The 25,528-nt window shown below is 52.3% G+C and overlaps 6 protein-coding genes across 6 annotated transcripts; 2 read left to right on the forward strand and 4 right to left on the reverse strand.

Moving 5' to 3' along the window:
- Positions 1-5: 5 nt before the first annotated feature.
- Positions 6-979, reverse strand: CTHT_0001600 (3-oxo-5-alpha-steroid 4-dehydrogenase-like protein; the record flags this gene model as incomplete). The annotated part of the gene is made up of 2 exons (XM_006690646.1): positions 6-818; positions 884-979. 2 exons carry the CDS (start codon positions 977-979, stop codon positions 6-8), a joined length of 909 nt encoding a protein of 302 aa, XP_006690709.1.
- Positions 980-11,626: 10,647 nt separating this feature from the next.
- Positions 11,627-14,015, forward strand: CTHT_0001610 (uncharacterized protein; the record flags this gene model as incomplete). Its single annotated transcript, XM_006690647.1, has 3 exons — positions 11,627-12,341; positions 12,413-13,428; positions 13,506-14,015. 3 exons carry the CDS (start codon positions 11,627-11,629, stop codon positions 14,013-14,015), a joined length of 2,241 nt encoding a protein of 746 aa, XP_006690710.1.
- A 1,979-nt stretch (positions 14,016-15,994) lies between these two features.
- CTHT_0001620 (uncharacterized protein) lies at positions 15,995-19,291 on the reverse strand (the record flags this gene model as incomplete). The annotated part of the gene is made up of 1 exon (XM_006690648.1): positions 15,995-19,291. One exon carries the CDS (start codon positions 19,289-19,291, stop codon positions 15,995-15,997), a length of 3,297 nt encoding a protein of 1,098 aa, XP_006690711.1.
- Positions 19,292-20,536: 1,245 nt separating this feature from the next.
- On the reverse strand, positions 20,537-21,705 carry CTHT_0001630 (uncharacterized protein; the record flags this gene model as incomplete). Its single annotated transcript, XM_006690649.1, has 2 exons — positions 20,537-21,090; positions 21,177-21,705. 2 exons carry the CDS (start codon positions 21,703-21,705, stop codon positions 20,537-20,539), a joined length of 1,083 nt encoding a protein of 360 aa, XP_006690712.1.
- Positions 21,706-22,636: 931 nt separating this feature from the next.
- CTHT_0001640 (uncharacterized protein) lies at positions 22,637-23,303 on the forward strand (the record flags this gene model as incomplete). The annotated part of the gene is made up of 3 exons (XM_006690650.1): positions 22,637-22,697; positions 22,976-23,144; positions 23,216-23,303. 3 exons carry the CDS (start codon positions 22,637-22,639, stop codon positions 23,301-23,303), a joined length of 318 nt encoding a protein of 105 aa, XP_006690713.1.
- A 963-nt stretch (positions 23,304-24,266) lies between these two features.
- On the reverse strand, positions 24,267-25,376 carry CTHT_0001650 (tyrosine phosphatase-like protein; the record flags this gene model as incomplete). The annotated part of the gene is made up of 2 exons (XM_006690651.1): positions 24,267-24,722; positions 24,786-25,376. 2 exons carry the CDS (start codon positions 25,374-25,376, stop codon positions 24,267-24,269), a joined length of 1,047 nt encoding a protein of 348 aa, XP_006690714.1.
- Positions 25,377-25,528: the final 152 nt, after the last annotated feature.

Below are 25,528 nucleotides of genomic sequence, written 5' to 3' on the forward strand. Positions count from 1 at the left end.
CCCCCTTACCAAACCCCCGGAATAACAGCCCACCTCCTCCCAACCGTCTCCTCTCCAAATCGCTCCACATACCACTGCCGTCCCCTCACCGCCCTAGGCAACATCGCCGTAACCTCATTTAACACAAAACACCTCGCCGGCACACAACCCCACCCCGCCGCGATCCAGTACCCAACCCACTCAATCCATTCGCTCAAATAGTGCGGATACAGCACCACCTTGAACAATCCCGCTTGCGGTATCTCATAGTGCTTCTCCACTGACTTTGGCGCGTCGGGGCTGTCATCTGGCTTCTGAGCAGCTAACTGCTGCCGGCGGAGGACGCGGCGCCGGATCTCGCGGAGGTGGTCGTCGTGGAAGTAATTGCTTGCCAGCCCGAGGTAAAATACTATGAGACCCAGCGCGAACTGTGAGATAGGCGTCTGTGCAGGGGAATGGTTGTAATACATCGGCCCATAGCCAGCCAGCCAGGCGCCGATGACGGTACCATTCACCAGTTGAAATGTCACGCCGAGGAGCCAGATGAACAAGTGCACCGGCGACATGGATGGCTGTAAGAAAGGGAAGAGGATAGCCCTGTAGATATAATGAAATACAAAGAGGAAGGCGAGGGTTTGTGTTTGCCAGGGGAGGGAGCCGTCGGGGGAGGGAGGAAGGGGCAGTTGAGAGGGGAGGACGTAGAGGTGATAGAGGAGGGTCAGGAAGCCGGGGATTTCCATTGTTAGCCAGGCGAGGCGGCCTGGCAAGTTGAGCGGGGAGTGAGGGATGGAGGTTTTGCCCATGCCGTACCAAGGGATTAGCCATTGAAGGGAGGAGAACTGGGAGGGAGGTTAGCGAGGGGTGGTGGCTGATGAGAAAAGGGGGGATGGGTGGGATGGCGTACGAAGGGGAACAATTTCCAGAGAGTGAGAATCAAGTCATAGTTCTCTCGATTCGGGGGAAACCAGTTGGGGATCAAACCCTCCGTTGTTGTGGGCATTGTGGTGGTTATAGGCGAGGTGTAGAGCCAGCCGCCTGCAGTTTGTTTTGATGGTTTGTGGAAACGTGTTGATCAGTGAACTGATGTTATTAACGTTCCATGTAAACGCGAGAAGTGGACGGTGAACAGTCAGGCTCTCAAGAAGGGCAGGATGAACCCCTCTGGAAACGAGAGCGGTGAGATGAATGGGTCAGGTATGCTTTTAAGTGCTTGTGAGTTACACAGCTGGAAATTGGGAGGTCGTATCGATGGACGGGAGAAATGATGTCAAGAGTCCCAGGACCGGTGGAGACGAGGTGGGTGTATGGTACCGTAATGTTACCGAGGGCAAGGGTTAAGGAAGGTAAGGGCAGAACAGTCAGTCTCTGGAGAAAACAGGCAGATTGTCTCATTCAAACGACAATTGTCCGCGTAATACCAGCAGAGAAAGTAATTTTACATCAATGGCTACTCAACTTTCAATTATACATAGATTATAAATGTTATCGTGATTTATTTTACACCAGCCCTTTTCAAGGGTGATATATGATACAATACACCGTTACACAGCCAAGCCGGCAGTTCGTCTTCTCACATGCAGGATTTAACCTCACCGTCGTAACTTCTGTTTGCTTCACACCTTGTTCCAAAACGTCCTGACGTCAACACCGAGAACCAGCCGACAGATATGTAGTTGTTTTGCCATTGCTGAGGAGCCGAAACCATCGCCGATCAACGAAAGGCCTGTCATAAGACTCACAAGTTTGTAGGTGGAACACCTTGAGCTCTTGGATCCTCAATAGGAGGGACTAATGGTAACCAATAGAATCCAGCCAACTTGAACGAAATCGAGCTCAAAAGAAGCGCTCTTTCGTGGTATCTTACGCCAAACAAACGGAGCCTTTGGGTCGGATGGACAAAGCAGGTTGAGTACTGACTGATAACACCCCCTCTTCTCCAGTGACAGAGACCTAAATATAGCGTCTACATCACTTTAAGCACATCCTTTGTTCTCCGGTTGGACGCTCTCGATCCCAGCGAGTCTTAGGTAATCGTTAGTTGCAAACAGCGATGTTGAGTGTCTCACCTTTCCCCTCCAAAACCACAACATGGGACAGACCCAAAGCCCAGCCAGCCCTCCCAAAAGGATGGCCTTCTCCCCTCAATTTGATTCGAACCCGTGGAAAAGAGAAAGCATAGACAGCTCCTCGAGCTCCCAGGAAACTGATCCCGTGATTGGGATACGAGACACTAGGTTAGCCATGTGTTACCACTCCACCACAAGTATGTTCAAGTATTGTGTATGTATTGGCCTAGCCGGTAGGTAGAGCACCACAACCAGATACATATAGTACCACACACAAGTAAATACTGAGACACAGCCAACAATACTTCTCGTTGAACTGGAACCTTTTGTCATTTACATGAAGCTATGGTCGACTTAATTCTTTCGATTTGTCATGGTGAGGCTGATTAAACATCATCATAGTTCACCTCAAATTCTTTGCCTTTGATCCTCTGATAACCTCAAAATATCCTGTGTGCCATAGAGTTTGGAACCATTAAACAGTCAATAAAGTGTCTTAGTATGCGCCAGTTTTTTTTTTTTTTTTGTAATTTGAACCTCTTATTCCGCAGATGTGGCTGTCTTGAGCTAAAGCCATGAAACCACAAGCAACGACGCTGCCTGTCGAATACGTACAAAAAGGAAAAGAGAAAGAAGGGGTCCAGACAAGCAGAAATTTTAGAAGACAGGTTGATCACATCTAGTTGAACACCAAGTGATAAGAAGATGGCTACATGCTGTCTCCTTGCACGTTTGTGTACAAAGAAGTGAGCTGAAGTTTTGCCTCTCAATTTCAATTTCATCAATCAAGAGTACTCAATCACTCAATTTTGATCCGACAACCTTATCATATTCGGCTCCATTTTGACCTAAAAAACTTGCCACTACCCCCTGTAAATTTGCGCGGGCATCGCCGCAAACGTGGACTAAGCGCTAATGCACTCTTCCTTCTCGATTATCATCAACCCAACTTTGCCCTAGACCCACTCAGCACTCACACATGGCAGGAGCAGCTCAACTTTGTATTCAAACTCCCATCTGAGCCACCAAAGCTTTTTCATTGTCATCTGACCGCCCACGGCAGCCAAAAGACCAACGCTTTGGGTTGAAAGTCACAAGTAGGGTTAAACCCATCCACTCACAACCCCACAAACAGGACGACAGGTCTCAATACCACTTATGGGCTTCCACTCTGCCCTTGTCAATGTTGAGTCACAACACCTAACCGCAATGCCACACAAGCAGCACCAAGGCGGTTCCCCAGTTGTTGACAGCAGATGTCTCGACCGAGTATACAAAGACCCTTAATAAAGGAGAGCCCTCAACTTCTATGTTAAATGATCACATGAGCTGGCTACGAGACTTGTATGGTGACCAACTTCACATCTATTGAGAGGGAATCCTCTTTTGGCTTGATGTTCGCCAGTGGCTAACAAAAGCTCGCCGAGAGTCCATAACCTAACCATCTAGAACTTTAACTTTTGTCGAAAATTTTGGTTTCATCTACAACAGAGTAGTCACGGTGTGTGAAACCGGTGGTGAGGTGATGTGTCACACGGACAAGGCAGTCCAAGGAAAGGGGTATCACCGACTGCCAACACAAGGGACACCAGAGAGAGAATGATTGTGTGCAACACAAATATGTCGTTGACCCTGGAAGATATTTGGAGCCACACGACCGAATGAGCCAGATGACAGAGGCAGGAGGACGAGCCTCTGAAACCCCCGGGAGGGCGAGGCACTCACAAAGGGCAAGAGGATTCCATAAAGGAAGCTGCCCAGACACGATGAAGGACATCTCTTGGTCCTTCCTCTAACACCATGACACTGAGGACCAAGAAAGATTGATACACATATTGATTGACCTCGTTGTGCACTCCACATAGCCAGAGGCTCTCATTTAACTCATTTGACCCATTGTCGATCCCTACCTGCACCAGACCAAGTCTACCATTACAATGACTGGAAGGATGGTGATGGGGAGATATACCTGGTGGTGTTGAGACAGGATCTCTCTAACCGGTGGCAGGCTGACTGGCGCGTGGTAATAACTTGAAGTGAAGGGAGAAGGACGAATGCTTGAACCGGATCATCCTCTCTAGCCACTGACTTCTTTATGGTCCTCACTACCTCTGTCTGCTTTGCTGTTTCACGTCTCTAACCAGGTCTTCCAGTACTGCAAAATGCAAAAATCAGCCCTTCATTACCTGACCTAACACTATGACACATGCTCAAATAGACTACCGCCGCACTTTCTTGGAGTAGGCACCAAGCCCTCGTCGGCGGCATAATATCAAGGACATCCTATTGCCTAGCTTTGCTGTCTTATCGTTCTCACTTGCCACTACACTTTGCCATGCACTAGCTCGCACTTTGATCAACTCGACCATCATATATCAGAGCTTGAACAACCTCTGTATGGACATTGAATGCAGCCAAATTTAGTGGCGTTTGGCCATTGTTGGCTTCTCGGTCTGGATTAACTCGGCCATCACATAACAGAGCTTTAACAACCTCTGTATGGCCATTGAATGCAGCGAAATGCAGCGGCGTTCGGCCATAGATGTCTTGTCGGTCTGGATCAACTCGGCCATTACCGTAACTTAGCGGCATTTGAGTTTCGTTGTATTATTTTTTTTTTTTTTTACTAGACAGCTTAATCCGAGCAATCCCGGTAGGGCCACACATTGCAGCGTAACTCAGCGGCGTTCGACAATAGTGATCTTGTCGGTCTGAATCAACTAGGCCATTAGATACCAGAGTTTAACAATTTCAGTGTGGCCAAGCCATGCAGCGTAAAATAGCGGCTTTTGACCATTACTGTTTTGTCGGTCTGGATCAACTTGGCCATTGGATATAAGAGTTTTAACAACCTCAGCATGGCCCCTCTCTGCAGTTAAACTCAGTAGTGTTCGATCATTGTTATCTTGTTGGTCTGGATAAACTCCGTCACCAGATAACAAAGTTAAACAATTTTTATATGGTCCTTCTCTGCAGTGTAGCTCAGCGGCGTTGACCATAGCGATCTTGTCGGTCTGGATCAACTCGGCCATCAGATAATAGAGTTCTAACGAGCTCTGTATCGCCATATTATGCAGCATAAAATAGTGGCGTTCTACCAATGTCATCTTGTCGGTCTGGATCAACTCGGCCATCGGATAACAGGGTTTTCATAATTTCTGTAAGACCTTCCTCTGCAGCGTATCTGAGAGGAGTTATACCAAGTTCGTCTTTTACGTCTGGCCCAATCCGGCCATCAGATAACAGAGTTTTAACAATCTCTATATGGTCCCTCTCTGCAGTGTAAGTGAGCGGCATTCGACCATTGCTGTCTTGTTGGTTTAGATCTACTCGGCCATCGGATAACAGAGCTTCAACAGCCTCCGTATGTACATTCTCTGCAGCCCAACTCAGCGGCGTTCGTCCACACTCGTCTTGAGGCGCCAAAAAAATAAGCGTCGGAGGTCGAAAACGACCCCCTTTGTTCTGGCTGTTAGCGAGATTGTTTCCAAACGGAGTAACAATCAGAGGAAGACTTCGCGAGCTTCGTGGGACCAACCAATCAAGAGCGATTATCCCAAGCAGTCACCCACCAAACACCGGCTGTCCGGCTCCCCGACTCAACCATGGCGCCACTAATGGACCAGAGATAGCCCCCAAACATCTGCGACACGGCAACGACCTTCTACGAGAGGCGTCGCTTCTCCTTTATTGCAGTAATGCCCTCATAATGTATGGCTTGGCTCAACTCGACATAGGCCCTTCCCGGGTGGGGGTTAGAGGTCGGCTGATACCCGTCGGCCTCGGTGCTGTTGAGGCAGCCTTGTCCAAAACCGCCCACGCGGCTCTCATGGTTCTCTTTCCGGTCTGGCGTACCATCCCAACGCCGTGGCTATGGTGGTTCGCCGGACTGTACCCGCGGTACCTACTGAACCGGGAAAGATACAGATGGCGGAATCGAGCTTAAACTCTACTCCTGGACCACCCACTATGGAGAAGGCTACAGACTTCCCCGCACAAAAGCTGGTCTCGTCTGTATTAGGCAGCTCAAGGCATCAAACCAGACCCTCTCTGGAAGCCACGCCATCCGGGGCCTAGAGTTTGGCTCGGACAACCCCCAGCCTCGCCCAAGCCGCATAAGGTTCCTCCTCCGGATATGGCGTCATGGTGGAGGGCCAATAAATTACAATCCAGCCTCTGGGATAACCCTTCGGCCAGACCTTTCCTCGGCCTGTTCGACAGGAGGTGCCTCGCTAGGTGGCTTGCCTAGGCATAAGACACGGTGACTTCCTCGATTACCACGTCCGGTTCAACCACCCGCCGAGTGCGATCAAAACTTGCTCTTGCGGCGAGACGGTATCCAGAGGTGTAACGGGTGACTTGGTCTGGTGCAGGCAGGGATTGACAATGGGTCAAATGGGTTAGATGATGGCCATTGACGATGTGGGGGTGCACAACGAAGTCAATTAATACGTGTAATAGTCTTTCTTGGTACTTAGTGTCCTTGTGTTAGGGAGAGGAAAACCAAGAGAAGCCTAACGTGTCCGACTAGCTTCCTTTATAGAATCTTCTCGGCCATCCGGTTCATTCTTTTCGGTCATGCGGCTTCCAGATATATCCTGGGATCAACCACGGGTTTGTGCCGCTCACAATCATTCTATCTCCGGTGTCCCTTGTATTTGGCACTCAGGGATACCCATTTTCCTTGGACTTCCGTGTCCGTGTGACAAGAGGCCACTTCCTTCGTGCCCCCTCTCCTCCTTTAACAACCCTCTTATGTGGTCTTCCGTCCTTGGTGGGAAGGATGAGTGAGACTACAACCTGCCACGTGCCTGCACCTTAACGCATGACCATTCCTCATCCCCACCATTCGCCCCATGCGTTAGTCTGCCTGAGTATCTGGTCGGTGATACTCTCCCGTCTTGGACATTGGATAAGGCTTGCTTTTGGTGTGCCGAAACTGTCATGGTATGTGTACAAGTTTCAAAAAAAGTTCACTTGATCCCAAATTCAGGCGTCCTGTGATATGATGATGATGGGCAGAACGGTACTGGATCCTGTAAGACGTAGTTTCTCACCGTCAAGGGAAGTTGTGGGTGAAGAGCCGTCTTAAATGAGTGTGTCCGAAAGAAAAGAGTGCTTATTGAGCTCATTGTAACGAGTGAGAATGAGTATAGTATCCATATATAGGAAAGCAAAGAAAAGTGGGGTGTATTGATGCCCACCTACAGTGGGTCCTATGACGAGGTCCCACCTCAGCCTAACACGTAGAAATCATCTGATAATAGACAACTCTCACTACATACGTATCCAAATACCCAGCCAGCACTAGACTCTACCTTAACCGACATACTTGCAATCGCCGAACTCAAGAATCATTCTGCCCACAACAACCATGCCGCCAATTGCCACTGTGCATAACGCGAGACTAACCAGAGTCATTATCATATGGATCCAACCCCAGGCTTGCTCAAGAATTAGAACACACGGAAGGAGAAATGGTATCACGATATTCACAACTGCCGTAGAAATGATCGTCACAATAGCGTCAAGAAGGTACCATGTAATCCTCTTGAGAAATCGGCAGACAGCTGTGTACCCTCGACGCCAGCTGTTGGCACCACTGGGATCATCATGGTCGCCATTTTCGTTTATCATTCCGCGAAATTTTTCCAACACTCGTTTACTCGATTCAATGGCCCTTTTCGAAGGTAGAGTCCCCAAAAATGCAGGACAAAGTAGTCAGAAAACAACCCAAAGAATGGCCCCAAGATAATCCAGGAGAGGACCCATCCCCTCTGTGCGATCGTACTATCCCCAGCTTGAAACTTGCTCAAGCTTCCAATAATGATGAGACCAACAGCAGTCATGATGAAACAAGGTAATAGATAGTTTTCATAGCGTATTGATGATGCTGTTTGTTGACTCGGACTTTCAAACCGTTTTTTGAAATTGCTGCATTGTGGAATCGACATGAACTTTGTTCTGGCTATTTTTTGGGATGGCTCGATGACTGCCAATAGCTCACGTGGCGCCCTCAAGATATACTGACGGGTTGCCCTTTGGCTGGCCGACGAAGAATCGACGTGTTCCGCACCTTCTGCTCTAACTGTTGACGTCGGCTCAATGAGCCACTTATCAGGCTCCAATCCAGACTTGACTGTCCAGTGAGTCATATAGGATTAATAATGCGACTGCAGGCCTCATCATCGGGTCTATGAGCTAGTGGTGCGTCCGGAACGAGCGGCCTTTCTGGAATCAGATGGCCAATCACACCCTCAAAATAACAGCCGGGCCAGGGCTCTGCCTCTTCCATATCTGGCGACCGTATAACATAGCAACATGAATAATCGGGTGTTAAAGCATTGGCCAAACAGTTGAATATCGACATGACCAGGTAAGGTATCACCGTGAGCCCAAAGGCTGCATAGCCGTATCGTAAAATCTGGTCTCCGCGCGCTTGATAAAGTGAATAACCAGCAGATATAGTTTGTACCAAGTCCATTAAAGCCTTCAGTACACTGTAAACTGAAGGTATCGTAAACCGCTGTTCTTTCCAGCCCTCAGGTACATTCAAGTTGTGAGCAATGCTGTCAGAGGCCTCGTCGGCACCTGTAATCTTTAATTCAGCTCCATGGGGAACTTGATCAAAACTGTAACCAGGAGGCATGCAGTAGGAGCCATGAACAATGCGCTTATAGCCAAAAACGAGCTGTAAATTGAGGGCACCCCTGGGAGTCCTCTCCATGAGCCACGGAGAATCGTTGTAAAGGCCATAGCAGAACACAGCTGGATCTTCTTTGTTTCGACACTCATCAAAGTTAGCGTTGTTCACATGATTTAGTCTAAACTGAGACATATAACCGGTGCTTTCAGAGATAGAGCCTTACCATGGAGCAGATGCATCCGAGACAATATCATCAGCACCTACAAAACCTCCTATCAAACAACCAACTTTTGGTTTCTACGAAATGGATCAGACAAGCATTAAGAGTGCTTCAGCACGGATAGCTCTCTGTACTTCGTTTTTGCAGCCACAAGCAAACCGCGCGTGACGAGCAATGCCATCGATAGCCCGCATTAGGTCAGACGTTGGGTAGAGCAGTGAGATTAGGGCGCTCGGGAAATAGGAACCGGGACTTTCCCCTGGCAGTGCCCTGATAGTAAAACAATGTGCTACATAGTTGGCCAGAAAAAATTTCAGAACCGTCCAAATAGTTCCCGGTTTGCAGACTAGATTGGAATCGCTATGATTAAAGAGCGTGGTCCCATTGCCTTGTGTCGTCACGTTAAACAACCCAGAGTTCATTGTTTCGAGTCAACAGCTGCTACTGCGCTAAGTCTCAGGCGTGAAGGAGTAGGCATGAAGCCGTGACTGATGATAGGTTGGCTGTAATTGAGTTTGCCTATAGAAGAGTACAAGAGAAGAGATGAGATATCTTCTCGCATTGTCGTCCTCTGCCGAGGAGCATTATATGGCCCAAAGAATCAAATCGTATAAACAATGCCGTTCCCGGTACCAAAGGGGCCATGGCGCGCATCACTTCAGCAGCCAAAAAGCCTCGTGAACGAAGTCACTGGATGAATGAAGCTCTAACCTTACCCTGGATGCTTGATGTTCAACGTTGGCGCAGCCTCATACCCGCTGTCGTATGAGGATAAGACCACAAACTGCTCCTCAGCCTTGCCGGTTCTAGATCATGAACTCGCACAGTAAAACGTCATTCACTATGGAGCCCTTAAGTTCAACCATATCGGTATCGTTGCGCCTGATGACCTATGGGTTCGCTATCTTCGACACAGTAATCAGCCTAACTTCTACCGGAAGGGGTCAACTCGTGGTAAGAAATCGGTAAGTAGACGTCACGTCACTGATGCTATTCTAGTCTGGATGATCAACCCCTCTGGAGGAGACTCCAGTCACCACCGTCCAAAGGCTGGTCTCGCCTACACTAATTATCCGCCGACGCCTAACCAGGCCCTGTCTGGAAGCCCCAGTAACCCGGGCCTCGAGCTTGGCTAGGGCTACCCCCAAGCCTCCTCAGACAACGGAAGACCCCACCCCTGACATAGCATCATGGTGGCAGTCGAACAAGCCTCAGTGCAGCGTGTTGGATGGCCCCTCAGCTAAACCTTCCTCGCTCTCTTCGACAGAAAGTGTCTGGCTAGATGGGTCGCGGAGGCATCTGGACACGGGACTTTCTAGAGCACCATCTCACCTTCAATCACCCTCCAAGTGCGATCAAAACTTGCAGTTATGGTTTGATAACCTCCAGAAGCCATTTCCTAAGATGTCCCTTTCATCTTTCAATAACCCCATTTCAGGGCGTCTGGAACCCAGAGCTTTTTGGCATCTGCAATAACTTTTTGAAAACAGGAGAGTGCAACTCGAGCTTTATGGCGTTGACCGAGATGAACAGACGGGACGAACTGTTAGCTGCAAGTGACCACGGTGTGGTCACCGTTGACCTACCTCGGTCAGCTCAGGCTACACTGAGGTCAGGTGCACACTTGGACCTTATATAGGAGCCATGCTCATCCACCCTCACGCGTGTGTAGTTTAGAAGGTAGAACGTTGTTATTCTGCGGCACCCATTGTGCTTGACAGATTCCCTCAGGGCCGCGTGTTTTGCAGGGCAATGCCCAAGTAAATACTCCCATCCACATTCACCATTTTCTTTTACATCCAACACGAACTATTCCCACCCCTACGCTCCCATGTCTCCCCACCTCGCTTGGTACAACACCATCGGCGACTCATAATCAGAATCAGAACTGTCTAGTTTGGATATTCACATTCCTGGTATTCTCCCCACTCAACCCTATCCCCCATCCTCCATGATATCCCTTCACAACACACCGGGTTTTCCCTTTTTGATTTTCCCCACGTGTATATAGTGTAGTCTAGGCAGCCCGTAATCACCTCTTACCCGCCGCTGTCGTTGGCACGACCAAACATCCTCAAGGGTGAGACGGGTCGAAGATACGATACGATTCCAGGTTTGAAGTCAGAATGTAGAATATTGAGCTTAGATAGCCTGCTCATCATACATCTATCAAGATTGGAAAAATTTCTGTTATGAGTTTCTCAACAAGACGCTCCAGAACGTGGAGCTCATGCTGATGCTCTGATTAAAAAGTATTCACACTCCTCAATGGAGTCAGCGTCACGTGGGAGCAGATATGATTTCCCTATATATAAGCAACATCGATGGGCAATGTCTAGTGCGGTTTGAGTGTATAGAAACATAACTTTGAACACGCTGCAGTGTGCCTCTGGAGAGAAGCTCCGAGTCCTGCATCTTCTCAAACGCTCCAGACCGCTCATACTTAAACAGAACCTTCCATATGGATTGGGGTGGGGGGCCTCTCTTGGCCGGAGCGGGGCAGCCTCCGAAAGCCTCGTGAGGCTCTGAAATCCGTGTGACCCGGAAGCTCACCAGCAGCTGAAGAGGGTGTCCCTTCGTATAGATAAGAGTGACAGCCTTGTCTAGACAACACAAGCCTGATAGTGCGCGGCCGCAAAAGAACCTTGGATCTTGTAACCCAGAGGGCACCTCATAGCATTTTAGCCTAACATACAAGTATTGTGTGCTCGCAAAATGCTCTCCCGATACGGCACTACCCAACTCCCACGCAGGTATAACTGCAATGTCCAACCCAAACATAAAGGTGATCAGACCCTCTGTTCATTTTGCGTGGCGGATGTCTTTGGTCCCTCAACGTACAATGGTCTGTTGACGGCTGTGGGGGAACGCTCAAGCACGTTACGCTTTGCATCATCTTATTCGCGCGTTTCAAGCGACATTTACCGCGGGACGGTGGATGGCTGTCTGTGGTGCACAGTCCTGGCAAACGCGCTACTTAGCAGTGCCGAGCTCGATTATTGGTACTACGCCTGGCAGGACAGTCATACCGATGGCGAGAGCATGCTTGATGATGAGGAGGATCCGGAAAGAAGCGACGGGATAAGTCAGGATGAAGAACAAGATGAGAGCATGGAGCCCCGGGAGCCCGCGGCGGGTGACGAAGAACTCGAAGCAGACAAACCGCGATCAGTCGACTCATCACACTTTGAGTCATCACATTCATCACGGAGGCGCGACCAGCCCGGATTTCTCATACTGGAGGATCTGGATTGTGACGCTGAGATCCAGGTCGACATGACTTTCGTTGCCACACAAAATGCAAACTTCTTTAATTCCCTAAAGGTGCGCTTGGAATTTGCAGGGCCGAACCCGCGTGATCCAGACTGTGCTATTTCAGGCCTTGTTGGGGACGATGCCGTGGATTTATCTTTTGAGGTCATATCTCCCGGTAGGTCATGTTCTCCCACGTTCCCCAACTCTTAATCCACCTCAGGCTCACAGTTATTCAACTGGTTGTAGGGTCGACTTCAAGACTCTTTCCCAGTGAATGGGGAAACGTCTCTCCGACTTCACCAACGTGGCCAGCGCTAGCACGAACTTGGATGTCGGCGTGCAATAGTAGCCATCAATCCTGCAAGCCCACCAGGTCGCTTCAGCCAACTCGCCTGATTGATGTCACGGACCCTGACGGAGCGCGTCTCATCCTCACAACTCCTGGAGAGCTACGCCCCTATGCGGCCCTGAGCTACGTTTGGGGTGTCGACCAGGCGTATAAACTAACAAAGGACACGCTAAAGGAGAAACAACGCCACATCGACATGACCCTCCTCTCTCGGACCATCAAAGACGCCATCACCGTTACCCGTCAGCTCAACCTCGGCTACCTCTGGGTCGATGCCCTGTGCATCATCCAAGACTCCAAAGACGACAAGGCCAGGGAACTGCCGCTCATGGGCGACATCTACCGGAACAGCGCCGTCACAATCATCGCCGCAAGCGCGCCATCCGCCAACGAGGGGTTCCTCCATCCCTCAGAATCTCCAAGGTTCTTCGCTCAACCTATCGACATCCCACTACTCGGACCCCGTGGCGAGAGGGAAATCATCCGCCTTGCATACCGCAAATACTACCTCCCCTCGGCAGATCCGGCGAACTCCCGTGCATGGTGTCTTCAGGAGCGCGTGCTCTCGACCAGGGTCGTGAGCTTCTCCTACGACGGTCTGAAGTGGATGTGTCGAGAGATGCACATAAACCCCAGCGCCGCGGAAGAAGCTCCTCGGCCGTTCCAAATCCTGGCCCCGCTTGCGGCCGAGTCCGAGTCGGGACCGGACGAGGACGTAATCCTGGCGTTGTGGTACAGGATCCGCAACGACTACTCCGGCAGGAAACTCACCAACGCGACGGACAAACTCCCTGCGATATCCGCTGTCGCTGCAGAGGTGGCGCGCCTTACCGGATGGACGTACCTGGCAGGCATGTGGAGGGAGAAGCTCCTGTCGGAGCTCCATTGGGAATGCGAGAAAAAGCGCGACTACGTCCCGCCAATCATCCAGGATGTTGACGCGAGCGGCAACCCGCCATCTGAACCTGACCCTGATCCTGCTAAAACCAGTACATCGCCCCGTCATGGAGCTGGTGCAGCATCGCCTCCGAGTCCGCTGCCGTTCTAGACGATGATATGCAAGAGCGGCAACCGTTCCAGTTCGAGATTCTCCAGTGCCAGGTCGAGCCTGTCAACAGGGGCTTTCCATTCGGAGAGGTCAAGTCCGGATTCCTCGAAGTCAAGGGCCTCGCGGTCGACCTCACTTGGGAGCTGCACGATCTCGAGGAAGGCAATCCGGGCAATTCGGATGTCCGCCTTGTAGATGGGGAGGGAGACAGCAGGTATATCATTGGAGAAGGAGTGCTTGATGCTCGTCCAGATGTGCCCATACGGAAGGGAAAGATAAAGTGCCTTGCTATGAGCACGACCAAGGTTGGGGCGAGGAAGGGCTCACTTGTTGATGGGCTATTGCTGCAGCCGCATGGGGAGGATGGGGAGTTTCATCGTGTGGGTAAATTTCAGATGTATGGACCGACCGTGTTTGAAGGTGTGAGCGCGGAGGTCTATAGGATAGTGTGATGGATGGACTTGAGAAACGGCATCTTAGTGGGCGACGCGGCGCGATAAGAGGTAATGGCGTAGCAAGGGGATGTCAATCACCCCTGGATGATGGCCTCATGAGTGTTGAAGGATATGATGCTGATATTTCCCAGAAGATGGCTCGTCAAATCTATCTTCACACTTGGTCGACGCAGGCATGGAGGAGAGAATACTACCAGGACACTCACAGATCTATCCTGCCAGTCAACTCCCTCTCAACACCGGCATCTCATGTGCTGTTCGTCGTCCTCATTTGCAAGGGTCAACAGCCTTTCCTATGTCTCAAGCTTCCGACGACAGCCAGTAGGAAACACTTGGGATTTAGCTCCAAGAGCACCACATATATGGCAATTGGGTCAACTGCTCACACTCGTTTCCTTGTTTGCTTATATAAGCCACCATTTCTACCCTCCTTCTCGTAGGTAGAGTATTCCATAGATCACATGCAGGATCGTACTCATTCAGAGCTTGCAACGGCAATTGGAAATTCACGTTGACGTTTTGAACTCTTTCTTCAAGCTCAAATACTACGCTTTTCGTGTGCCCTTCGGCCGGTTGAATTCCCTCGGATGCAGAAGCAATTGCCTATGGAGTCAATGGGCTGTCTTGTCCATCCTCAAGGGCCTCCCTCCCCTCGTCCTCCGAGGGAGAGAGTGCGGTTGCGAATCGGAGCACCTCACTATCAGCTATACCATGGTAGTATTAAAGAACGGTGCCTCGGCGGGCCCCGCGGCGGGAGGGCAAGTCCTATATCATGTCTGGCCTTGTTGGGCAGGAAGGAGGTTGAAGATGACGACAAATCGTTAGCAAGCGTTTTTATCAGACTCCTCAAGAGTTTGGGGGTTCTGATTGCGGTGGTGATGAATCCCGCCCGTGACGGATGCCAGCCGGCGGCCGAGAGCCCATACGTCGCCGAACGAATGGGCTGGCCCTGATGACCTCTCCAGGGCCCGCCGGCCTACCATTCCCTCAGCTGAGACCGACCCCTGTTAGTGGCTTTATAGCTGGACGGTTGAGATTGTCGTCTGGACAGCGGAGAACCGAACCCTTGGCTGTGCGCCCAGCAGCCAGCAAGTGCTTCCTCGACGGATGATCGCTCGCCTGAACAGCGGCGGGCCAGCCTCGCACCTGTTGCTGTTGTTCTGACGACGGTTTGATAGTTGGATGATTGAGTCACTACGAACCTTGGTCCTTGCTTGCCCTGAGAGCGTCCGGCGCCGGGCCGGAGCCGGGACAGGCGGAGAATATTTTTGCCCTCAGGGCACCGAAATTTTCCTCGAATGCCCCGCACGCAGCGCCTCTCTAGTATGTGCCCATTTTCCGCTTGTGTCGACGTCGAATGTGCGCTTTCTGTGACATGATGGTCCGGGCGATGAGTCGAGAGGATTAGGCGAAAGGCCTCAGAGAAGGAAGAAGGACGAGGGCAGCGTGCTGGCAAAACGACAGACAAGGTGACTTGGTGATGAGGTAATTTAGACAGGTGGTCAATGGTTCGACACTTGGTAGACTAGTGATGTTCGATGAAGACCTGGAAGGTCGTTTTGTGCTTATCTAACTCGCAGAGAGAAAGTGAAAGATGAAGCCCTTGGTCTTCCTAGGGCTGACCTTGGATAGAGAACGAAATTCTTATGCGCTTGCAAAGCAATTGTGAGGTTCCGAGAGAAGTCGAACACACAGTGTTATCTCAATCTCTCCCGTTGTACCCCGTTTCAGTCTCTACTTCTCGGCCCCTCTTGTCTCAACCACACCTCAGATCAAACGTATCAGTATAATTAATGTATACGAAAGTTGTCATTCAAGAGAAACGTGAACAAGTATGAGACTAACACCTGCCTGCTCGCATACCATTTCATGCCATCCGATTTCATTGCGCCATTCATTCATTAACTCCAGACCTAACCCTTATGCTGCAGTACCTGTCCCCCGTTCTCCTTCATCTCCCATTCACCCAAAACCCATCACATAACAATACAATCCCTCTCCTTCTCCTTGCCCCCTCTCCCCCTTCCCGCCCCAGCCCCAGTAACCCCCGAAGCCTGTCCCGCCGGTCTAGGCGGAAGTCTAGGCGGCTGCCCTCCGGCACCCCTTCCAGCCCCCACAGCCGCAGTCGCTACACTAGAAGAACTTCCAGCAGCACCAGTATACGGTGCGGCCGCAGCCGCCACAAGCGGATTACTCTCGGGATGCGCAGGATGTCCCGCAGGGGGGATATACGGTTTCTGGCGTGCTGCCTGCTCATAGCTGGGCGGTGGACCTTCTGGAGGGGGAGCAGGTTCTTCCGCTACGTCAAGCATCGATCGGACGGGGGGTTGTTGACGTGGTCTGTTGGTGGTCGCAGTTCTATTCCCCGAACTGGTGGTTTGGCTTCGCGTCTGGGATTGGGATTGGGAGGGCTGTCCGCGGTTAAGAAGAGAGGGCGTCGAGTTGCGCGGGTTGGATGTAGATGCAGTTCTTCCGTTGCGAGGGGGTTGGATCCTCCCTTCTCTAGCCTGTTGCTCGATATACTGCTCACTCAGCAACGCCTCCCGTCTCCTCTGCTCCTGCGCAGCCCGCAACCGCTCATTCTCCTCCTCCTGCAGCTGCAGTGCCAGCGCAAGATCCCGATCCTCCTGCTCACTGACCGGCGACCGGGGCGTCTCGTCTACCATTACCGACGTTCCAGCCTGCTGCGAGCCACGATTCCTCCTCCTCCGCGAACTCTGCACCGTTGTCCATCCCTCCTCGTTATCGGCTTCCCACGCCCCAGGAACGTTACTTCCCCTTCCCTCACTCGATGCCCCACCGACAACTCTAAAATCCCCCGAGAAAAACTCCGTGCTTTCGCCCGTCACATCCACGAGCGACTCCCACACGACCTCAGGATGGCCGGCATACCCCGCGTCCGTGACCAGGGTAAACAACTCGAGGGTATGTGGATGCCTGTATAGCGTCGAGAAGTGATCGTTCCTAAACAAGATCGCGACGCTACCCGGTTTCATGGACGCGCGGATGACGTCGAGGCCCCAGGGGGTTAGTTGCGTGGCGGAGGCGGACAAGAAGGACTTGATGGTTAGAATGTCCTGGTAGGCTTGCTGCTCTTCGGTGGTGAGGCCTTGCGTCGGGTCAGGAGAGCGGAGCTTCTCTTCGAGCTCTTCCTCACGGAATAACAACAAGTGTGCTTCTTCGTAGCTTCCCGCGTGTCGTTTGAATGCGTCATGGGCTGGGTCGCTGGGAGGGGGCAACCACCCGTGAATCAAGGGGACCCCGAACGTAGCGTAGAGGGACATCTCGCGGGTGTGCTCGAACGTACCTGGGACGTGGGCAGCGTCCCGCTCGGAGGCGGGCAAGTGTGTCAGCGACGTCCGCTTGAACGCTTCCAGTACCTCAGGTGTCGGTACAAAGCGCGGGTTGACGTTCATGCCAGTATGCAAGCCCGTCAGGAAGTCGTAAAGCTCAGCCGGATCAGGTAACGTAGCATCAGGCTGCGTCCGACGCATGAGTTCCTCAAAGACTGCGTCGAGCAGCAACCCTAGACTAACCTGCTCGCGGGAGCGAAGCGTCTCGACCAAAACCGTGTTAGGCTGATCAGCTGGAGTAGTCAACGTCAAAGCATTAACCAAAGCAACCAACGGACACGGGCCATTGGCATTCTGCACTAGAATCGGCGACGCGCGTGGATTTTCCTTAGCAGTCGAATCGTACCAGTTGATGTTCTTGATCTGGTACGTCTCGGAGAGATCAATCTGGCGCTGAGAAAGTGGCTGTGATGAAGCCTCCCTCGGGGCTTCCCTCGTCTCAGCCCTAAGCTGCGCAGTCCAGAACTCCTGCGGCTCTTCTCTCGGCGCCTCCTCCTTCGGAACCTCCTCCTTACCCCCCTGCCCCTCAGTCTCCTTCCCGACCTCCTTCCTCTCAACAGACGGCACAACCGGCGTCGGCTCCGATCCCACAGTGCCCTCCTCCTCAACTTCAAACACCTCCCACGTACTCTTCCTGGACAACGTCCCCGGCTGAGGGGGGGACGGCTCGGTATCAACCAACTTCCCTTCCGCAATGGGCGGGGTCTTGGGTGGGATAGGCGGTGCAGGCACGGTCGCCTTTCCTTTATCCAGTGCCCCTATGTCGCCCCAAATATCGCGACCATCATCTGCGCTGGTAATGACCGGAGGAAGAGGAGGAGGCACAGGAGGGGGCTTGCGCTCGTCCGCCCAGATGGCTGCCCCTTCGTCGGGGGTAACAACACCGACTGTGGGAGCCGGCGTAGGGCTGGGCTTCCTCGATGCCCAGACATTCGGGTCCTGGTCAACCAGATTCGGCACAGCCGTTGGCCTTTGCTGCTGCCTCTCATCCAACGAAGCCTGCCACGGGTTCGTTCCCCCCTGCTCATTGATCTCCAATTGGGCAAACGCTTCCGTCGGCACCTGGTGCTTCGCAGCCTGCATCTTCCTCTTGAACGGGTTCGTCTCCATCGTATTCCCCCCTCCAGCAGGCAATAACATGGATGGCACTGAAACCGCCTGCTGTTGCTGTTGCTGTTGCTGTTGCTGTTGCTGTTGCTGCGCTGGACGTTCCCCACTCCGCCCACGACTCCCAGGCCTGAGTACATCCGGCACCGACGGCGATTGTTGCTGCCCGTGCTTCCGTTCCGAGCTCCTCCCCCGACTACCGGGCCTCAAAACACTTGGCACGCGATCGAGATCCAAGTCCGGCGTGCGAGGTCTCCCAAATGCAGGGACGTCCCGTGCCCAGATGTTGGTGTCGACCTTGTCTTCTTCGTCATCGTCGCCGTTTAGGCTTTTAATTGTCACGGGCGTGGCGCCGGGGCGGAGGAGAGGGGGAACAGTGGAGGGATTTAGTGTCGGCGACTTTTGTGCTGGTTCGGGATCGGGTGTCTGGTCTTGGGAGGGAGATTGTCGTTGGGATTTGCCTGGGGTTCCGGGGGAGCCAGGCATTGGAATCCCAGGGCGTAGTAATGGGGGCACGATGGCCGGGTCTAGGCTTGCGCTCGCTTGAGAAGGGTCGGCATCTTGGGTTGGGTCCTGTTGTGATTTGCTCGAGGTGCTGGGTGAGCCGGGCGAGCGAATACCCGGGCGAAGGAGAGAAGGGACGGCGTTAGGATCTAGGCCCGATTTCTCCTGTGCTCGCTCAGGGTCCTGGGGTGTTTTGGGAGTTTCAGGCGGCTGAGGGTCGCTTGGGCTGGATGGTGATGGCGTCTGAATACGAGCTGCCACGGCGGGATCGAGGACAGAGTCGGGGGGTAGAGGCTTGCGTGTAATCATTGCGAGTTGTTAGAAAGGAAGTGGGACGTAAATATCGAAAGGATTGATTACTGTCTGTGAGTCGGTTGACGCAGGTAACGTATATGCTGTCAAGTAGTTAAGAGGCCGCCGGTGTCGACGCAGCACACTGGCGTTGTAATCCTTCTGTTCGACGACTCGGTAAATTGCTATGGCTTGCTATACAGGCAACATGAAAGCTCGAAGCGTTCAAGTCAACCTGTCCTAAGCAGCTGCGTGGCGCAACGTAAGCTTAAAGCTTGCCCGAGCTGTTTCGAATCCTAACCAAGCTTTGTCGCGAAGCTTCAGCTTCGAAAGAAAGAAACGCAAAACCTAGAACACTCTCAAGCCCGAATAAAAACTATATATATATATATATATATCGGTAGGTAGGTAACCGCCCGACAAAGTAATCTCGGACTCGGCTGGATCGATCCAATCCCCAACGCCACCAGCTGCACAACACGCGCAGCACAGCCTTAATAGCGGATTGAACCGATGAGCTCTTTCTTTCCTACAGTAGCTTCAACGATCGGGAAGGACGGAGGTTTGTTAAATTGGATTGGATGACGATGGGAGGGAGGGTTGCCTCTCCGATGCGAAAGCAGTCTTATGAGGCGTCCAGTGTTCAGAGAGCCCGCCCACCCCGCAGCGAGCAGCGTTGTTCCCCCACTGTTTGCGGTGGGGACGCCTGTCTGCAGTGGGGATAATGATAGGTATCTGGCCAATCGGGAGAGCCCGCTGCGCCACAGCGGTTCGTCATATATGGCCTTGGCAGTGCAGCTGTTGCCACAGCGCCCCTGGCCGGTGGCTTGGACGAGGAGCTGTTGGAAGGTTGTTGATGTTGAGAGCTTGTGATGGGAATTTCGTCATCAGGAACCGCCATCGAATAGCTGGACGACAATTAAGCCAAGTCATATATATTATCATGAAAATTGGCTGGCTATGGCTAAAAGGCTAACACTCCAGCACTTATCCAACTCGAAGCCATTGGACCAACTTGATCTCATGAGCATGAACACTTGACTACGACACATGCATTATCACATCAACGAACTGAACAACAGACAAGACCAAACGCTATATGCACCTCCAACGCCTGGGCCGGTCATTAAACCTTCCCCAAACAAGCAAGTCTAGAGCGCTCAGTAACTCTGTACAGAAAACCGACCAGCCATCCAACCCCCATCTTATTAAGCACTTTTAAACCCTCCCCTATTTCCAACCACTCCAATGTAATCACAGCTCTCACACCCGAAGCGAATGCAGCCTCCTACAAGCCGGCATATCATAATTATTCGCCAGCTCCATTTTCTTCTGATCCTGATAAAACCAACCCCTCGCCGCCTCCCGCAACCGTTCCTTATGCGCCATCTCGTTCTCGCACTGCAGCCTCAACTGCTGCACGAGCACTACCTCAGCCTTCTTATCTAGACTAGCCAGCTTATGTGCACTGTACGAGTGCACGTCCGCCGGGTTGAGGTAGTACTTGAAGCCGAGGTTAGGCATGGTACGTTCGAGGGTGTACAGCGGGGGGTTCGGCGCGTCAAACGCCATGGAGGGGGTTGCGGGAGTGAAGGTCGATGTGAGGCCCGAGATGAGCGTTGAGATGAGAGGCCAGAAGACGAGGATGAGGATGGGCAACCAGCCAGCGAGCTGCGTCCACCAGGGGATTTCGTTGTTGTTATCGCGATTATTTTGCGCATTGCGTGGGCGGGTTCGTGGGCGCGGTCCGCCGAAGTGGTGAACCCGGATGCCAGGGCCGCCGCCGAAGTTGAAAACAAATTGTTGACCGTCGAAGGCTGGAAAGTCAGCAATGTCCCTTTTATACAGTCTTTCAGGTGGGTAGGTAGGCAGGTAGGTAGGTAGGTATAGGTAGGCAACTCACCTCCAAAAGGCCCTCCAAACCCACCGAACGGCCCGCCAAACATCCTCGCGAACAGCTCCTCCGGACTAATCTCCTCATCCCACATCGGTTGCCCTCTCCTGCCCATGAACGGATTCCCTCCAGTTCCCCCCATCCCCGCACCAGCAGCCTGCGCCTGCGCCTGCGCCTGCGCAAATCTACTATCCGGATCCGTCCCCCACTTATCAAACTTTTCCCTCTTCTCCTTATCTCCCAGCACACTAAACGCCCGTGCGACCATCTTGAACGCCTCGTCTGCGTGTGGGTGTCCATTCTTGTCCGGGTGAGTTAGCAAGCTAAGTTTGCGGTATGCTTTCTTGACTTCGGCGTCAGAAGCAGTCTTGGGGATGTCCAGGATCTCGTAAAAGGCGGTCGGATTGCAGCGGCGGATGCGTTGAACCGTGGCCTCTTGTTCCGGCGTGTACTTGCGCGCTTGGTTGCCTTGGTTATGCTCACGGCGGCGAGCGCTGTCGCCGTTGGTGGAGGCACCGGTTGTTGAGGCGTCCGGCATGGTTGTCGTGGGACTTGTGAGTTGTAGTTTCTAGGTGTTGGTGTGGATGTCCGTAGTGCAGTCGAGAAAAGGGGACGTAGGTGCGCGGCGGCGAATTCGCCGGCAGTTAAGGGAATGGTGACGCGAGGAGACCCGTCGTAGAACGAACGAGCTCACAGAGGTAGGGAGCGATCGAATATGTCGTTATTCAAAGCCAGTGTGGTGCGTCAAAAGCAATGCAATGTTCTCGAAATCGTTCTCTGCAAAATATCCGTAGATAGATACTGAAAGCGTGGCTTTTTGGTAGAGCCACCGTCGAAGCCTTTCTCTCCCCCCCCCCCAAAACAATCTCCTTTTCAGTGCTTAAGCAATTGTCCAGTTATTCACGACAAAATACCGGCGTGCTCGTCGCTGTCGTGAGTATCGTCGCCACAGTGATCTCGTTCGTTCGTCAGGTTCTTTGTAGATATGACCTTCCTCTCGATGGATCAACACCCTCAAAACAAAGTGCAAGGCGGCGGCTCGGCTCGTTTCTGTCCCCCGGGGTCGCCCAGAGAACAAGAGTCCGTGCGCTGACGAGAGAATGATCGCTGGCGTCTCGGATCACACGAAAGTGGGGGTCCTTGACAAGGCTTCCGCCCCAGCACCAAAGGGACCAGAGCTTATCGATAAGAACATGGGTTAGTAAGCGGTGGCTTATTGGCGACGACGCTGTTCAGGGTTAGGAGTAGGAGGGGGGCATGGACGTCACTAGGCTGATGGGTGGACTGCAAAAGTTGTAAGCTGCCGTCGTCTGATTCTTTGCTTGTCGGGTACACCGAGAGATTGATTCGAAGTTGAGGAGAGGGAGCATAGGCTTCAGGTTTGGAGCCAGCTTTCGAATCAAAGATTTGGCCGATTGAGGCCAACGACCTCTCTAATCTTGAGCATTGAATCCAAACGAACAGTCACTATGTCTTCCGAAACTCCTGAGTCTAAAAAACCCTTCGCCTCGAAGCTCACGGCTTGGGGCTGTAAGTCCGGCTTTCTCTGATACTCTTCCTTCTCCCTCACTTCTTTACATCCACCCTTCTCTTATTTCTTACTTATTATCTTTCTTCTCTCCTGCCTTTCATTATGCCTCTCAGATCCTTGGCTCTTCTCCCTGACTATATCTTCCCACGGCATCCTTTCATTTCCCTCATACCCCTCATAACCCTTCATGCCTTCTCCCCTTATTCTCTCCATTACCTCCTCCCACTCCCCTCTCAATTCACTTTTGCTATTCACTTTTGCTAACCTCGCAATCCAGCATCCCCAATTCCTTCTATGACCCTCCTAACCCTAATCACCTCCCTCCACGCTCGTCCCTTCCGCCCGCTCCCGATGCTCTTCCCCCCGCTCCTCGCCTTCAGCAGCTACCTTACCCTGGCGGGCTTCAAGATCGACGGTGCGGGCATGACCGCCGCCTGGAGCGGTATGTATGTATTGTTGGAGTGGCGGCGGTGGCAGAAGAGCAGTAGTCTTGGAAGGCCGCGGCTAAGGCTTCCAGATTTGAGGGGAGTGGTGCGGTTCGGGGCGACGACACTGGCCGTAGTGAATTGTATGGCGGGCGTGTGGGTTTATGCGACTGGGGATAGGGTTAAGGAAGAGAAAGAGAGAAGGGAGGAAAATCGATGGGGGGTTTATAAGGACTGAGCGTTTAGGGAGGATAGAGATTTACTAGAAATGTTGGAGCGAAGTGAGATGGAGATGGTACATGGTTCATGAGGCAAAGAGAACCAGCGAGTTTTACTAACCCTGTATATCAAGTCATTAGATTCCACATGTGTACGAGAAGAGATGAGAACCGTGTATTTTTTTTTTTCAACTGTACAGCACTCAACCCAACGAATGTACATCTTTCTCAAGACTAGACACATATACCCTCAACAAGTAAAAGACCAAATATGTGTATGATTGATATATGATGACGATGATGATAATGATGATGTTGTTGATGATGTTGATGATGATAATGATGATGATGATGTTGTATACTTAAACCGAATGCAACGCCAAGCAGAAGACATCTCAGCACTTGATAGCCTCTGCTCCCAACCAACTTATGACCCATCCCGTCCGTAGTTATCGATTTCAAACTCCCAAACAAAACCGACCCACCAACCAGTCAACCAACCCGTCCATGTCACCATGTTCGCCCTATCTATGTACTTATACCCCCAATGTGATGTGTAATGCGATGTGGTGATGCATGTAGTGTCCCTCCGCATGTATGAGGGGTGGGTAGATGTTTATGTTCAACCAGCAAGGGCCATCCCAATGCAGATAGTTATGTGAGGGGTAATTCACACAATGAGTGCCTATCATCGGCCAAGTATCGACGCGGTAATCGCATCAACAGCTCGACTACAGCTCGTCAGTTTCCCGTCATTCTTAGACAGTCGACGTGCTTCGATGGTACCGTAATCAGCCAAAACCCTCCCAGGCAACCGGTACTCGGCAACTCCGCCGGTCGGCTCGGCCGGCTGACTCATGCATCCTTGCTACCTTGACTCAACTGTGCGCCCGGCCCCCGCCGCCCCCCCCCAGCCGGTGAGGCCTCACCCCTTCGGCTCGCGCGACGACGTCGACGACATCTGCAGCCCTGTGGCCCAAAACACGAGCAGCATCATGAAGGCGAAAAGAGTCGCGCGGATAAACCCTCCTCCATGTTGGACGCTTGAGGGGGGACTCGCATACGAATAGGGGTAGGAGGAGGAGTAGAACACCGAGGGTTGCTGCTGCGATTGCGAATAGCAATAGTCGTTGTGCAGCTGCGCCTGTCCCTGTGGCTGTGAGGGCGTGGACCAGAAAGGGAGGGGCGCTGCAGTGGGTGACGTCGGTGACGGAGTCTCCTGGAAAAGATTCGACAGCTCAGCGGTCTCGAATGCGCTCAGGTACTGTATGTCGCACTCGCGGGCTTTAGGCTCGGCATAGGCCTTGTACTCGCTGATGATGCTACTGACATCCCAACCAGAAAGCTTGCGAACGACACCGATGACGCAGCCGGTGCGGTGCTACATCAACCATCAGCATCATGTCGTGTCACACAGTGCAAAGCTCGAGGGAGTGTAGTGTACCTTTCCATGGTTACAATGCACTAACAGAGGATGATTCCTGCGATCTAGCACCGTCCGTAGAATGGACTTCATCGTCTTCAACGGGATGCTTTCCTTCTTAGTACCCTTCATGTCGAAGACGCAATGTCGGATGCCGTTTGCCCGCAAAAAGTCGTCGTAGCCCTCGGGAAAGTCCTTGCGCACCAGCGTGACGATCGTCTTCAAACCCAGCCGCTGGATGAACGCGTAGTCCGCCGTCTGCGGGAAACTACTCCGGTAGACGCCCGGGACTACCACGCCGAAGTTTTCTGGCCGGGACCCCTCCGAGGGCAAGTGTTTTTCCAGCTCGTGGGGAGGGTACCACACCGGTTGTGGAAAGGGACTCGGGGGATGGAAGGCGTCACGCAACCCCATGAGGGAGTAGGGCGCCGGCTGGGCATTCGGGGTAGTTGTCATGCTGGCCAGCTCGAGGCCCTGGGCCTCGTTGCGCTTTTGCGAGTCATTCGTCCGATCCTCCATGTTGGCAGTGTCGTCGTCGACGAATGGCTTGGAGTTGCGTTTTAGCACCACCGTCGTCTTGTCGGAGGAGTAATCGACGTCTATGGATGACATGGCGGTTAGAGTTGTCTCGAGGTTCAATAAAACGAAAGTATCTCGGCGGCTTGTCGTGGGATCTCCGGGACAATCGGAATGAGCTCCAGGACGCAAAAAAAACGAAAGTGGGATCGGCGAAAAGAACCGGCAGAGCCCGTATATATATATAT

Source organism: Thermochaetoides thermophila (genome assembly GCF_000221225.1).
Source record: "Thermochaetoides thermophila DSM 1495 unplaced genomic scaffold scf7180000011806, whole genome shotgun sequence".
Lineage (NCBI taxonomy): Eukaryota > Fungi > Ascomycota > Sordariomycetes > Sordariales > Chaetomiaceae > Thermochaetoides > Thermochaetoides thermophila.